General features: G+C 40.3%; 1 protein-coding gene across 1 annotated transcript; it reads left to right on the forward strand.

Annotated features, from left to right (window-relative positions):
- Positions 1–640: 640 nt before the first annotated feature.
- larp6b (La ribonucleoprotein 6, translational regulator b) lies at positions 641–10,275 on the forward strand (the record flags this gene model as incomplete). Its single annotated transcript, XM_079844071.1, has 3 exons — positions 641–747; positions 4,670–4,883; positions 9,202–10,275. 3 exons carry the CDS (start codon positions 641–643, stop codon positions 10,273–10,275), a joined length of 1,395 nt encoding a protein of 464 aa, XP_079700197.1.
- Between the last annotated feature and the right edge of the window lie 4,783 nt (positions 10,276–15,058).

The following is a 15,058-nucleotide window of genomic DNA, read 5'->3' on the forward strand; positions in this document are numbered from 1 at the left end:
CACACACACACACACACACACACACACGTCGGGTCCATGGTGGGTTTGCATAATGTCTCCAAACGTCCATGGGTCGCAAAGTAACTAACACACCCATTAGTAAGGTCGTGAGAACCGAGGCTGTGTGTAATTGAGTAATTAAGAGAGATTACGTGTCAATAATATAGGTCTACGTGAGAAATATCATGTATTTCAGTGCGCATGCCCATTAGCATATAGCAGGCTACAATAGTAGCCTTACCTTGAATGTTATGATTAACACAAAAATGTGTTTTAAAAAGACAAACTACTGTCAAGTTTAATAACTCAACCCCATCACAAAACTATAAGATTATCAAATTATTATTTTTCAAATGTAAACATAAAAAAATATATATGAATGGATGAATTTTCGGGTTCGTATTGCCTTTTTTTGTTTTTTTGGGGGGGTTCGTATTGCCCAATAGACATCTTTTTTCAATTGTGACGTAGGGACGTTTAAATCAGTTTTCTAAAAGGGATCACCTGTGTTCAGGAGGTGTGTGAAGGCGAACGGGGAAGCGGACAGGGACGTCGTCGTCAGGTAGGCTGTTTACAACGAATTGTATGTCTTTTAAAAGTTAACATTTCAGCCTTTGCCCATGTAAAGTGTGTCAACAGCATGTCCTCGCCCGGTTTTACTGACATCTTCCACTGTGAGGACACTCCTCCTCCGCCGAAGGGGCCGTTCTCCTACACTGATGAGGGGCTGAATGATAGCCTGGACGGGTGAGGCTCTGCTTGGATGTTATTTCAGTCCCTCAGACTCTTTAAAGTGGTTCATCCAAAATGAAATGATAAACACTTTTCACAATACTTTGGTAGGTTATGTCCATTTATAATAATAAAATTTTAAAAAAGTATCATAAAGTAATGTCTTATTTCTATTGTACACTACTAAGCATTTTGTCATGTCCCAGAGGCACTTAACTAAAATTGTACTTCAGTAGATATTTTATAAACAATTTAAAAAATATAAAAATGGATAGAATTTTTATAATGGACACTTTTATGATGGACGGATACACCTTTATGATGGATAAATGCACTTATGATGGATGGGTGCACTTTTATGATGGATGGGTGCACTTTTATGATGGATGGGTGCACTTTTATGATGGATGGGTGCACTTTTATGATGGATAAATGCACTTTTATGATGGATAAATGCACTTTTATGATGGATAAATGCACTTTTATGATGGATAAATTCACTTTTATGGTGCGTAAATGCAGCACTTTTATGGTGCGTAAATGCAGCACTTTTATGGTGTATAAATGCCCTTTTATGGTGTATAAATGCCCTTTTATGGTGTATAAATGCACTTTTATGATGGATAAATGCACTTTTATGATGGATAAATTCACTTTTATGATGGATGGGTGCACTTTTATGATGGATAAATTCACTTTTATGATGGATGGGTTCACTTTTATGATGGATGGGTGCACTTTTATGATGGATAAATTCACTTTTATGGTGCGTAAATGCAGCACTTTTATGGTGTATAAATGCCCTTTTATGGTGTATAAATGCCCTTTTATGCCCTTTTATGGTGTATAAATGCCCTTTTATGGTGTATAAATGCCCTTTTATGGTGTATAAATGCCCTTTTATGCCCTTTTATGGTGTATAAATGCACTTTTATGGTGTATAAATGCACTTTTATGATGGATGGGTTCACTTTTATGATGGATGGGTGCACTTTTATGATGGATGGGTGCACTTTTATGGTGTATAAATGCACTTTTATGATGGATGGGTGCACTTTTATGGTGTATAAATGCACTTTTATGATGGATAAATTCACTTTTATGGTGCGTAAATGCAGCACTTTTATGGTGTATAAATGCCCTTTTATGGTGTATAAATGCCCTTTTATGGTGTATAAATGCACTTTTATGATGGATGGGTGCACTTTTATGATGGATAAATTCACTTTTATGATGGATGGGTGCACTTTTATGATGGATAAATTAACTTTTATGGTGTATAAATGCACTTTTATGATGGATGGGTGCACTTTTATGATGGATAAATTCACTTTTATGGTGTATAAATGCACTTTTATGGTGTATAAATGCACTTTTATGATGGATAAATTCACTTTTATGGTGTATGAATGCCCTTTTATGGTGTATAAATGCAGCACTTTTATGATGGATAAATGCAGCACTTTTATGATGGACAGATGCACTTTTATGATGGATGGATGCACTTGTATGATGGACAGATGCACTTGTATGATGGACAGATGCACTTTTATGATGGACAGATGCACTTGTATGATGGACAGATGCACTTTTATGATGGACAGATGCACTTGTATGATGGATGGATGCACTTGTATGATGGATGGATGCACTTGTATGATGGACAGATGCACTTGTATGATGGACAGATGCACTTGTATGATGGACAGATGCACTTGTATGATGGACAGATGCACTTTTATGATGGACAGATGCACTTGTATGATGGACAGATGCACTTTTATGATGGATAGATGCACTTGTATGATGGATGGATGCACTTGTATGATGGACAGATGCACTTGTATGATGGACAGATGCACTTTTATGATGGACAGATGCACTTTTATGATGGACAGATGCACTTGTATGATGGACAGATGCACTTGTATGATGGACAGATGCACTTTTATGATGGATGGATGCACTTATGATGGATGGATGCACTTGTATGATGGATAGATGCACTTGTATGATGGACAGATGCACTTTTATGATGGATGGATGCACTTATGATGGATGGATGCACTTATGATGGATAGATGCACTTTTATGATGGATGGATGCACTTTTATGATGGACAGATGCACTTGTATGATGGACAGATGCACTTTTATGATGGATGGATGCACTTATGATGGATGGATGCACTTGTATGATGGATAGATGCACTTGTATGATGGACAGATGCACTTTTATGATGGATGGATGCACTTATGATGGATGGATGCACTTATGATGGATGGATGCACTTTTATGATGGACAGATGCACTTGTATGATGGACAGATGCACTTTTATGATGGATGGATGCACTTATGATGGATGGATGCACTTATGATGGATGGATGCACTTTTATGGTGGATGGTGCACTTTTATTCTCTCTTTAACAGTGGTGCAGAAGATGGCAGTGTCCTCCTGCTTCATGTTTTGAGCTGTATTATAGTTATGCAGGGTACTGTCACGTTTAATAAATCAACCCCATCACAAAGTTAAATGGACTGCCATTTCTGGTCTATTCTCCTCCACTACACATGAGGAGCAGGGGCCATTTTGAGCTAAAACTCAACCCATCAACGTTTTTCACATAATTACTGAAACTATGATTTAAATGTTTTTTCGTAAAATATATACTTACCAAAATCATAACTCATAATGTTGTAATAAACAGAATATTTGCTCAAATGTGTCCACTTTCAGATCTGTTGACCCAGAAAGAGAAGCACAAGATGAGAGACTAACATGTCAGTTAAAGGAGGTTGAAGACTAACACAATAAAAATGTGGTTTTAGTTAAACATCTAAATTAAATATATATATATATATATATATATATATATATATATTTTTTTTACACAGACCACAAGGTTATCAGTTATTTTTAACTTCAGTCCCATGAAAATGTGAAAATGGTCATAAATGTTACATTTTGTAGTTATTAAATTATGAGGGACGCATGAAGGTAGTGTTTTTTTAACCAATTCCGTTTTGTGCGTTACAGCGCTCCAGAGCGAAATAATCAATCAATAACACACATTTATGACAGACTATTGTTTATGAACTAATGCTGATGATTAATAACAATGCTTAGTGTATGATGTTTATATAGTAATATGTTTTAGACGGTTGTAATAATGCATATTTATCTCCTCATCTGAACTTGAATGAGCTCCTGCAACTGCAATAGAGGCGCAGACATTTCAAAATAAGAGTCCTGATGTATTTCCAGCTTGTTTATGATTAAAAGTCACACATTATATATTCGTTTTTGGTTCCACAATAAACTGTATTTAATTTAATTCCCATTTAATTCATAGTCAGGAGGAAAGAGCAGTATTTGACACATATTCAATAAAGTATCAGGGTTATAATTGTTCACTAAAACCATAAAAAAAAACTTAAGTACTTGAAATTAAAAAATTAATAAACAAACTTATTTGAAGCTTTAGCTTAACCTGATATGGCCTACTGACTAAAACAGAAATACAAAGTTATAAAAACTATATAGATGTTTTTAAAAAAGTGAATTGAGCTCCTTCGTGTATTTTTAATGTCAAAATCAAAATGTCAGTTCAAGTGACAGTCGGTTATTTAAATGCTTAATGTATTACAATTTAACTAAACTCATGAGATTTTAGTCGACTAAAAATTCCGATGACTAAAATATGTCTAAAACAAAATCAAAATGAACACTGGTGTGTAGATGGAAGCGGCTCATTCTAAGGTAATAAACATGACGCTTCATTATATAAGCTCTTTATACTCCACTGAAAACACTATTATATTGAGTTTCTGTCAATAGATCCTCATTTATATTACACACTGCACCTTTAAGTGTAAAGACGTACATCCACTAAGAAACAGAATGTAATTCCAAATGCATTGAAACTGTGTTTCAGGAGTTCGACTGAATTGACGGATGTTTTTGAAGAGGAGTTCTGTGAGGGTGAGCTCTGGATTCCTCCAAATGATGATTTAACACAACAAATCGCGGCCCAGCTGGAGAACTACCTCTCTGATGAGAACCTGTCAGATGACGCTTTTCTGCTGAAACACGTCCAAAGAAACAAGATGGGCTTCGTTAGTCTGAAGCTGCTGACGTCTTTCAAAAAGGTGAGCTCGGATGACCAGCCTCATCTGGATCTGCTCAGGCTCCTCATGGGCTTTTCTTAGGCCTTTATCACACGTCCTCTTTCTGGTGAGTGAAGCAGTGCATCACTACTTCAGGTCCCATCGCCAAGAAATCAAAACTATAATGTCTGAACCTTCTCGCAGGTGTTGCTGCAGCGATCCGGTGCTCTAATACTAAATAATGACATCCTTACCTCAGATTTGACCATTTCCTGACACTAAAAGCATGGGTGAGACTGATATGGCAGGATGAAGGTCCTTCTTTTAACCCTCTGGGGTTCTTCATTTATGGGTCACACTCAGGACTCAGGGTGGGATTAAGATAAAAAAAGATTTGAGTAAATTAATGAAATATATTTTTGTTCAATAATATTTTTAATGTTTGGTGTTTTGAGAATTTTATGATTTATAATTAATATTTATGCAATAATTATGACCCATTGAATATAAAAAAAAGGATAGATAGATAGATAGATAGATAGATAGATAGATAGATAGATAGATAGATAGATAGATAGATAGATAGATAGATAGATAGATAGATAGATAGATAGATGGATGGACGGACGGACGGACGGACGGACGGACGGACGGACGGACGGACGGACGGACGGACGGACGGACGGACGGACGGACGGACGGACGGACGGACGGACGGACGGACGGACGGACGGACGGACGGACGGACGGACGGACGGACGGACGGATAGATAGATAGATAGATAGATATTAAAGCTGTATTTCATTTTAGAATCAAGCCTAGGCCTCATGAAAGCAATTTTTTAATGAGATCAGTGCCATCCGGTGGACACATTGAGCATTTTTATCACACAATAGCACATTTTCACTATAGTGGATCTTGCGTTTTATAAAAAAAAAATGGAATCGGAATGGTCCGAAACTTGGTGACTTTATTGGTACTTGGCATATGAACACCCCAAAAAATCTCTAAAACATCAAGAGTGCAAAACAGACAAAAAAAACTCACACACACACTTATACACACAAAAACACACGCACACAAATTAACGCGTGCCATTCCAAAAGCTAATTGTGTTTTTTTGTCTGTTTTGCACTCTTGATGTTTCAGAGTCAGAGTCTTTTTTTCTGCATCCTGGCTGATTTGTAGATTGTACGCACAAAAAAACTCTGTATTTTCATATTTTTGTCAATTTCCCATTAATTTTCAATGGGGGTCATTTTTGACCCGAAGGTCCTGAGTGTGACTATTTTTTACGACCACTTAGACTTTTCAAATCCTGTCCCCAATTTTTTTGGGTGTTCATATCCCAAGTACCAATAAAGTCACTAAGTTTGGGACCATTCCGATGAAGCTACGATTTTTAACATTTCTTAAGAGCCCCAGAGGGTTAATACAAATAAATATGTTGATTCAGATCTTATTCGTCAGGTCTCACACACACTTCATCGCGGTCACTATTTAGACGAGCACTGACACGTGTGGTGAAATAATCTCGTATGTTTACGACCCTCGGCTTATGTCGGATTAAAAAACGACACGTTCAGCATTGTTTGTGAAATCCGGTACAGTAATGATCAGTTCATCTCTTCTCCGGTCTCTGAAAATGTCCGGATTTTTAAATCATCCTCCAGATGCTTATTTTAAGTGTTGTTTGTTTAGCTAGGTGTTAAACGACAACTCCGGTGAAAAATGAACCTAGGGGTGATTAACACATGGTTATCGAGTAGATCGTTCTCTGGGATGCGCAGTAACGATTGTTTATGTTGTTACCGTTGAAACCGTCTATACCTTTTACTTCTACTTTTGTATTATTGATCAAACATAAACTTGCATTTAACAAAAAGAGACTGGGTTGTGGTTCATGTCATTTAATGTTATCACAGTGATAATCATATTGTCTGAACCAGATATTACATTTTTTTCCAATTGCTAACACAATTTTTCAAACTAGTCTGGTTTTATCAAAATACTTAACACAATTCACAAAACCACACACCCAAACTGCAAAATACCTCATATATCCTGCAAAATGAAGCACTGCAACCGAAACTACACACAGCATTATCAAAATCAAACTTTTGCACGAAATGGCACACACTTCATTCATATCACCAGATTTTTGTATAACCAACTACACACTGTTGGGCATAATGAAGAGCACCCTCATCTTTAGTATGCTTTGCCATAATACTAACATTTTTATCAAACTGTTCATATGCATATTTGCAGATACACACACATGCTGTTGAAACATTTTAATTTTTTTATTTTTCACTAGGGTAAACAAGTCAGTGCAACATATGCACAACAGATATATTTGCATGGGACTGAACGAAAATATTCTCACAAACTGTAAACTGAAAAAAAAATTCAGAAAAAAGATATTACAGTAAAAAAAAGAGGCAAGAAAAATAATTAGGCAGCATCTTGCATCTCTCTGCAACATCTTCCATTGTTGTTGTAAAAAAAAAAAAAAGGTGCTGCCCTGTGGTGTTTTTATAGAGCTTCATCCTGATTGAAGTGTGAACATTAACCCTTGAGGTGTTTGGCCAGCGGCTCATGTATTGGCCAAATTAGCTCATGTAGTGTCAATTTGAATGCCAGTGTTTTGAAATGGCAAACATGTGACTTTATGTCAGATTGTTGTGTCTTATGCAAAGAACTGTGTTCAGTGCATTTAAAAAGTGCCATTTTTGAATTGCAAAATGTGTGTAAAGCAGAAAATATGTTTAGACTTTTGAAAACTTAAGAAGAGGTTTTGCTCTCTGTGTGTCAGTTTAAAAAATTGTGCTGTCCATGTAATTTTAGTGTGTTAGCAATTGGAAAAAACTGTAATATATAGATTTTCTCCTCCTAGGTGTCACTACTAGAGCAAGCTCCTGATTGGTTAACGCGGCGCGAATATCCGCCAAAGTTCGGGCGATTCGCACGTTCAATTCGCGAATTTCGCACCGCCTCATTCGCGCAAATCATGCCGCAGAATGCCTATTCGCATCTTTGCATTGACTCAACATGTAAATCACTCACGTGAATCGCGTCATTCGTGTCCTGTGTGAACGCACCGTTAGTGTGAGGCTATTTAGAGCCTTGTTAGTGGTTTTAACTAGCGATTTAATTTGACTTATTCTAAGCCCCATATACTAGCTTTATAAGCTAATCTGTTTCTAGAGATAAAACTCTTTACATTCGATTTTCATGAAATCGCATCCCAGAGAACGATCTACTCGGTAACCATGTGTTAAAGGGTTAGTTCACCCAAAAATGTAAATTCTGTCTTTAATTACTTCCCCTCATGTGGTTGGACACCCGTCAGACCTCCGTTCATCTTCAGACACAAATGAAGATATTTTAGTGTAAATCTGATGCTCTGAAAGGCCTCCATTGGCTCAACTTTACACTCTCAAGACCCTTAAAAGACACTAAAGACTAAAGTTACAAAGTCCATCTCACTACAGCGGCTCTACAATAACTTTATGAAGACAAGAATAGTTTTTGTGCGCAAAAAACCCCTAAATAACGACTTGTATTGAGATGACGATTTCAAAACACGGCATCATGAAGCTTCGAAGCGTTATGAATCAGTGAGTCGAATCAGCGGTTCAGAGCGTTATGAATCAGTGAGTCGAATCAGCGGTTCAGAGCGTTATGAATCAGTGAGTCGAATCAGCGGTTCAGAGCGTTATGAATCAGTGAGTCGAATCAGCGGTTCAGAGTGTTATGAATCAGTGAGTCGAATCAGCGGTTCAGAGCGTTATGAATCAGTGAGTCGAATCATGATTCGGATCGCGTGTCAAACCGCCAAACTGCTCAAATCACGTGACTTTGGCGACTCAAACCGCTGAATCGACTCACTGATTCATAACGCTTCGAAGCTTCATGAGGCCGTGTTTTGAAATCGTCATCACTATGTAAGTCATTATTTAGGGTTTTTTTGTGCACAAAAACTATTCTCGTCACTCCATAAAGTTATTTTAGAACCACTGTAGTGAGACGGACTTTGTAACGACGTCTTTAGTGTCTTGAGAGTGAACCGTGCCAATGGAGGCCTTTCTGAACCATCGGATTTCAACTAAAATATCTTCATTTGTGTCTGAAGATGAACAGAGGTTTTACGGGTGTCGAACGACATGAGGGTAAGTAGCCTAATTAATGACAGAATTTTCATTTTGGGTGAACTAACCCTTTAATTACCCCTAGGTTCATTTTTCACCGGATTTGTCCTTTAACAGCACATTGAAAACCATTCATAACCGGAAGAATCAGCGCACCTCCGGTATTCAGTTCCTCTGTGATTAAAGGCCTATTATCTCGTCGTAGATTCGAGATCTGACGCGCGACTGGCGCACCACACTGGCCGCCGCCAGAACCTCTCCGCAGCTGGATGTGAATGAGATGGGCACCAAGGTCCGAAGGAGGACTCCAGTGCCCGATTGGCTCCTGTGCATTCCCACAAGCAAGCTGCTCCTGGCCTGGAACTTCCTGGATGGTGTTGGCCCAGTGAAGGAGGAGTTGAACGGGTCGCCGGGCGGAGAGCAGCTCGGCCTCATGGAGGCCGCGATGCGAGTGTTTGTCCCCTATGGCACTATTTCTTCTCTTCGCATGCTGCGCCCAGGAAAGGAGATCCCCGCGGAGTTGAAGCGCTACACTAAGAAACACCCAGAACTGGGGCGCAAAGTGTGCGCGGTGGTAGAGTTCGAGGATCTGGAGGGGGCGCGCAAGGCCTACGAGGCCCTGAAGGCAGATGGAGGAACGGGCATTAGTGTGGTCCTGCTGGGCAGCCGTGGAACTCGTAAGCCAGGGTGGAGCCAAAACCTGGAGGAAGAGTCCGAAGAAGGGATTGAGAATGACGTTTTAAAAAAGCCGACCAGGAAAGCCAGCCGTTACTTCTGTTCTCTGGAGGATTCGGCTGTTTGCAGCTCCTCAGAGTCTGATTTTGCCCCAGCCTCACCTCGGCCCAACCGCAGGGTCTCCCGCCCTCAGGCCCTCTATGGCAGTCCCCTCGCCATCCCGCGGATATCCACCTTCCGCTCCGACCCTTACCGGAATCCTCTCGCCAGTCCCGTGGGAAGCCCTCTCCAGCCTCGGAAGCTTTTCCCACACAGTCATGTGACCTCTCCTCTGGCCACTCATCCGCTCAGCAGCACGCCCACTTCAGCGGGCACGGCCTCCTTCAGCGGGCACAAGCTCTCCCCAGAGGACTTCAGCTTCACGAGCAGCCCGTGGGTCCAGAGGCGTAAAAATGCCGCCCAGGTCAATCCGCCTGAGATGGGCGGCTTATCATCACCCAATCCGATCGCGAGGTCTTGGGTTGTGCGCCAGCCGGTCGGCCCTGATGGCACCAGGGGTTTCCACAACTGCATTGGCAGAGGGAAGGTGCTGCTGCCCCACTGACCCGCTGACCCGCTGACCCACTGACCCGCTCAGTCTGTGTGAGATCCGCATTCTGCGGTGCCACAAAAGCACTTTTAATGCATCGATTACTGATATGTTTATTTCTCCTGTTAATGAAAATGGCGACGATATATTATGTAAAAAAAAGTGTCTAATTAAATATTGAATAAAGATTAATTTGTACCTCAGTTTTCCTTCATTTATTTAAAGAGTTAGTTCACCCAAAAATGAAAATTCTTCACCTCATGTGGTTGGACACCCGTCAGACCTCCGTTCATCTTCAGACACACATGAAGATATTTTAGTGTAAATCTGATGCTCTGAAAGGCCTCCATTGGCTCAACTTTACACTCTCAAGACCCTTAAAAGACACTAAAGACTAAAGTTACAAAGTCCATCTCACTACAGCGGCTCTACAATAACTTTATGAAGCGACGAGAATAGTTTGTGCGCAAAAAAACCCTAAATAACAACTTGTATAGTGATGACGATTTCAAAACACGGCATCATGAAGCCGTCATGAGTCGACTCATGATTCGGATCGCGTGTCAAACTGCTGAAATTTGGCGATCCAAACCGCTGAATCGACTCACTGATTCATAACGCTCTGAACCGCTGAATCGACTCACTGATTCATAACGCTCTGAACCGCTGAATTGACTCACTGATTCATAACGCTCTGAACCGCTGAATCGACTCTCTGATTCATAACGCTCTGAACCGCTGAATCGACTCGCTGATTCATAACGCTCTGAACCACTGAATCGACTCACTGATTCATAACGCTCTGAACCGCTGAATCGACTCACTGATTCATAACGCTCTGAACCACTGAATCGACTCACTGATTCATAACGCTCTGAACCGCTGAATCGACTCACTGATTCATAACGCTTCAAAGCTTCATGATGTGTTGTGAAGTCTGTGTGTGAGATCCGTATTCTGCGGTGACACAAAAGCACTTTTAATGCAACGATTACTGATATGTTTATTTCTCCTGTTAATGAAAATTGGGAAAAAATATAATGTAAAGTGTCTAATTAAATATTGAATAAAGATGAATTTGTACCGCAGTTTTCCTTAATTTATTTAATATTATGATTATTTCCTGCACCATAAACCCTAACGCTCAACATAATTCATTGGTTTGAGTAGAGCCAACTCAAATTAAACATTAGGTGATGTGTCGTTCATGAACGACTCGTTCATTTTTAACGAATCTTTAATATGACTCAGGACTACCGAGTTTCTCAGAGAGTGTGTTGACCGCGCATGCACATTACGCTGAATCTGTACTGGAAACAACAAAAATGATTAGTTCATCTTTCGAGTCTCGAGTCTCGAGTTCGGGTTTGAGTCTTTCGTTCTTCCTGTCAGTCCCATAGAGTCTATGCTGTCAGTAGCGGAAACAGAAAAGATTCGTTCTTTCGAGTCTCTCGGGTTTGAGTCTTTCGTTCTTCCTGTCAGTCCCATAGAGTCTATGCTGTCAGTAGCGGAAACAGAAAAGATTCGTTCTTTCGAGTCTCTCGGGTTTGAGTCTTTCGTTCTTCCTGTCAGTCCCATAGAGTCTATGCTGTCAGTAGCGGAAACAGAAAAGATTCGTTCTTTCGAGTCTCTCGGGTTTGAGTCTTTCGTTCTTCCTGTCAGTCCCATAGAGTCTATGCTGTCAGTAGCGGAAACAAAAAAGATTCGTTCTTTCGAGTCTTTCGGGTTTGAGTCTTTCGTTCTTCCTGTCAGTCCCATAGAGTCTATGCTGTCAGTAGCGGAAACAGAAAAGATTCGTTCTTTCGAGTCTCTCGGGTTTGAGTCTTTCGTTCTTCCTGTCAGTCCCATATAGTCTATGCTGTCAGTAGCGGAAACAGAAAAGATTCGTTCTTTCGAGTCTCGGGTTTGAGTCTTTCGTTCTTCCTGTCAGTCCCATAGAGTCTATGCTGTCAGTAGCGGAAACAGAAAAGATTCGTTCTTACGAGTCTTTCGGGTTTGAGTCTTTCGTTCTTCCTGTCAGTCCCATAGAGTCTATGCTGTCAGTAGCGGAAACAGAAAAGATTCGTTCTTTCGAGTCTCGGGTTTGAGTCTTTCGTTCTTCCTGTCAGTCCCATAGAGTCTATGCTGTCAGTAGCGGAAACAGAAAAGATTCGTTCTTACGAGTCTTTCGGGTTTGAGTCTTTCGTTCTTCCTGTCAGTCCCATAGAGTCTATGCTGTCAGTAGCGGAAACAGAAAAGATTCGTTCTTACGAGTCTTTCGGGTTTGAGTCTTTCGTTCTTCCTGTCAGTCCCATAGAGTCTATGCTGTCAGAAGCGGAAACAGAAAAGATTTGTTCTTACGAGTCTTTCGGGTTTGAGTCTTTCGTTCTTCCTGTCAGTCCCATAGAGTCTATGCTGTCAGTAACGGAAACAGAAAAGATTCGTTCTTTCGAGTCTCGGGTTTGAGTCTTTCGTTCTTCCTGTCAGTCCCATAGAGTCTATGCTGTCAGTAGCGGAAACAGAAAAGATTCGTTCTTACGAGTCTTTCGGGTTTGAGTCTTTCGTTCTTCCTGTCAGTCCCATAGAGTCTATGCTGTCAGAAGCGGAAACAGAAAAGATTCGTTCTTACGAGTCTTTCGGGTTTGAGTCTTTCGTTCTTCCTGTCAGGCCCATAGAGTCTATGCTGTCAGTAGCGGAAACAGAAAAGATTCGTTCTTACGAGTCTTTCGGGTTTGAGTCTTTCGTTCTTCCTGTCAGTCCCATAGAGTCTATGCTGTCAGTAGCGGAAACAGAAAAGATTCGTTCTTACGAGTCTTTCGGGTTTGAGTCTTTCGTTCTTCCTGTCAGTCCCATAGAGTCTATGCTGTCAGTAGCGGAAACAGAAAAGATTTGTTCTTTCGAGTCTTTCGGGTTTGAGTTAGGGCTGCTCGATTATGGAAAAAATCATAATCACGATTATTTTGGTCAATATTGAAATCACGATTATGTAACACGATTATTTCACATGACTTTGGGAATGTGTTGTATTTATTAAAAATACACCTTTCAACAATTCAATTGAAATTGTAACATTTGTTGTACTTTTTGAACTATTAAAATAAATAATATAACATATATTCAAATCAAAGTATAAAAGTATTCACGTAAAAATGATAACCACAAATAAATAAGATCAACAATATGGTTCGGCTAGATATGCTTTTCAGGTACAGAAATGTATCAAATGTAAAATAACATTGCATATTTGAGTGCATAAATTAAAGATGAATCCTATTAAACTTACAAAAGCTATTCAATCCGGATCGGATATGCGTCGTCTTTATCGACTGTATAAAGTTCACTTAAGACATATACAGACTATGTCTGCTAGGATACTCATCAAGATGGACATGTTGACATACGTTTTGTGTGAGTTTGTCCGTTCAAGAGCAAGACTTGAAAGAGAACTCAGTATTTGCGCTCTGTGAGACGTGTGCGCGCTCTCGGATGAGCGCACAGAGATACATTTCCTCACAGCGCGCACTACTTCTCAGTCGCGTCTTCTGGCACTAAACCCGGGTGATGACGGTGAAAACGACTGGTCATATTCAAACATACGGCAGCACTCGCATGCATTGAACAAAGTTTACAAAGAGAGAATTATTTGAAAAATATGAGGGGAAAAAGGACTTTTACACGGCACCCCTGCTCTCGTCAGTTTTTGTTTCTTTATTAGATTGTCATAGGTCACTCTGTTTAATTTTCAAGTGGTTAAACAAATTCGTGGTGTTCCCTTGCGCTGCAGCCACTACCATGTAGCAAATCTTGCACGTAGCATGTTTCTGCTCGTCGTCTGATTCCTCGAAGCCAAACTGTTCCCAGACAACGGAGTTGGTTTTGCCTTTTTTGCTCACCAAACGCTGCTGTAACTGCCCTCCTTCTGCCATCTTTACTCGCGCAGAGTTTTTAAATTCCAGCGGATGATATGCACACGAGACTCCCGATCTGAGAAAGTTTGTGGCTTCGGGAGGGGCGGATGAGCGCATGCGCGTTTCATTCAGAACGCAAGGCAAAATAATCGTTTTTTCTCGATTGTACTATTTTGGTGATCGTTGGGAGCCAAAATCGAAATCGAAATTCGATTAATTGCACAGCTCTAGTTTGAGTCTTTCATTCTTCCTGTCAGTCCCATAGAGTCTGTGCTGTCAGTAGCGGAAACAGAAAAGATTCGTTCTTACGAGTCTTTCGGGTTTGAGTCTTTCGTTCTTCCTGTCAGTCCCATAGAGTCTATGCTGTCAGTAGCGGAAACAGAAAAGATTCGTTCTTTCGAGTCTTTCGGGTTTGAGTCTTTCGTTCTTCCTGTCAGTCCCATAGAGTCTATGCTGTCAGTAACGGAAACAGAAAAGATTCGTTCTTACGAGTCTTTCGGGTTTGAGTCTTTCGTTCTTCCTGTCAGTCCCATAGAGTCTATGCTGTCAGTAGCGGAAACAGAAAAGATTTGTTCTTTCGAGTCTTTCGGGTTTGAGTCTTTCGTTCTTCCTGTCAGTCCCATAGAGTCTATGCTGTCAGAAGCGGAAACAGAAAAGATTTGTTCTTACGAGTCTTTCGGGTTTGAGTCTTTCGTTCTTCCTGTCAGGCCCATAGAGTCTATGCTGTCAGTAACGGAAACAGAAAAGATTCGTTCTTACGAGTCTTTCGGGTTTGAGTCTTTCGTTCTTCCTGTCAGTCCCATAGAGTCTATGCTGTCAGTAGCGGAAACAGAAAAGATTTGTTCTTTCGAGTCTTTCGGGTTTGAGTCTTTCGTTCTTCCTGTCAGTCCCATAGAGTCTATGCTGTCAGA

Source organism: Gobio gobio (genome assembly GCF_949357685.1).
Source record: "Gobio gobio genome assembly, chromosome: 19".
In the NCBI taxonomy this organism is placed as follows: domain Eukaryota; kingdom Metazoa; phylum Chordata; class Actinopteri; order Cypriniformes; family Gobionidae; genus Gobio; species Gobio gobio.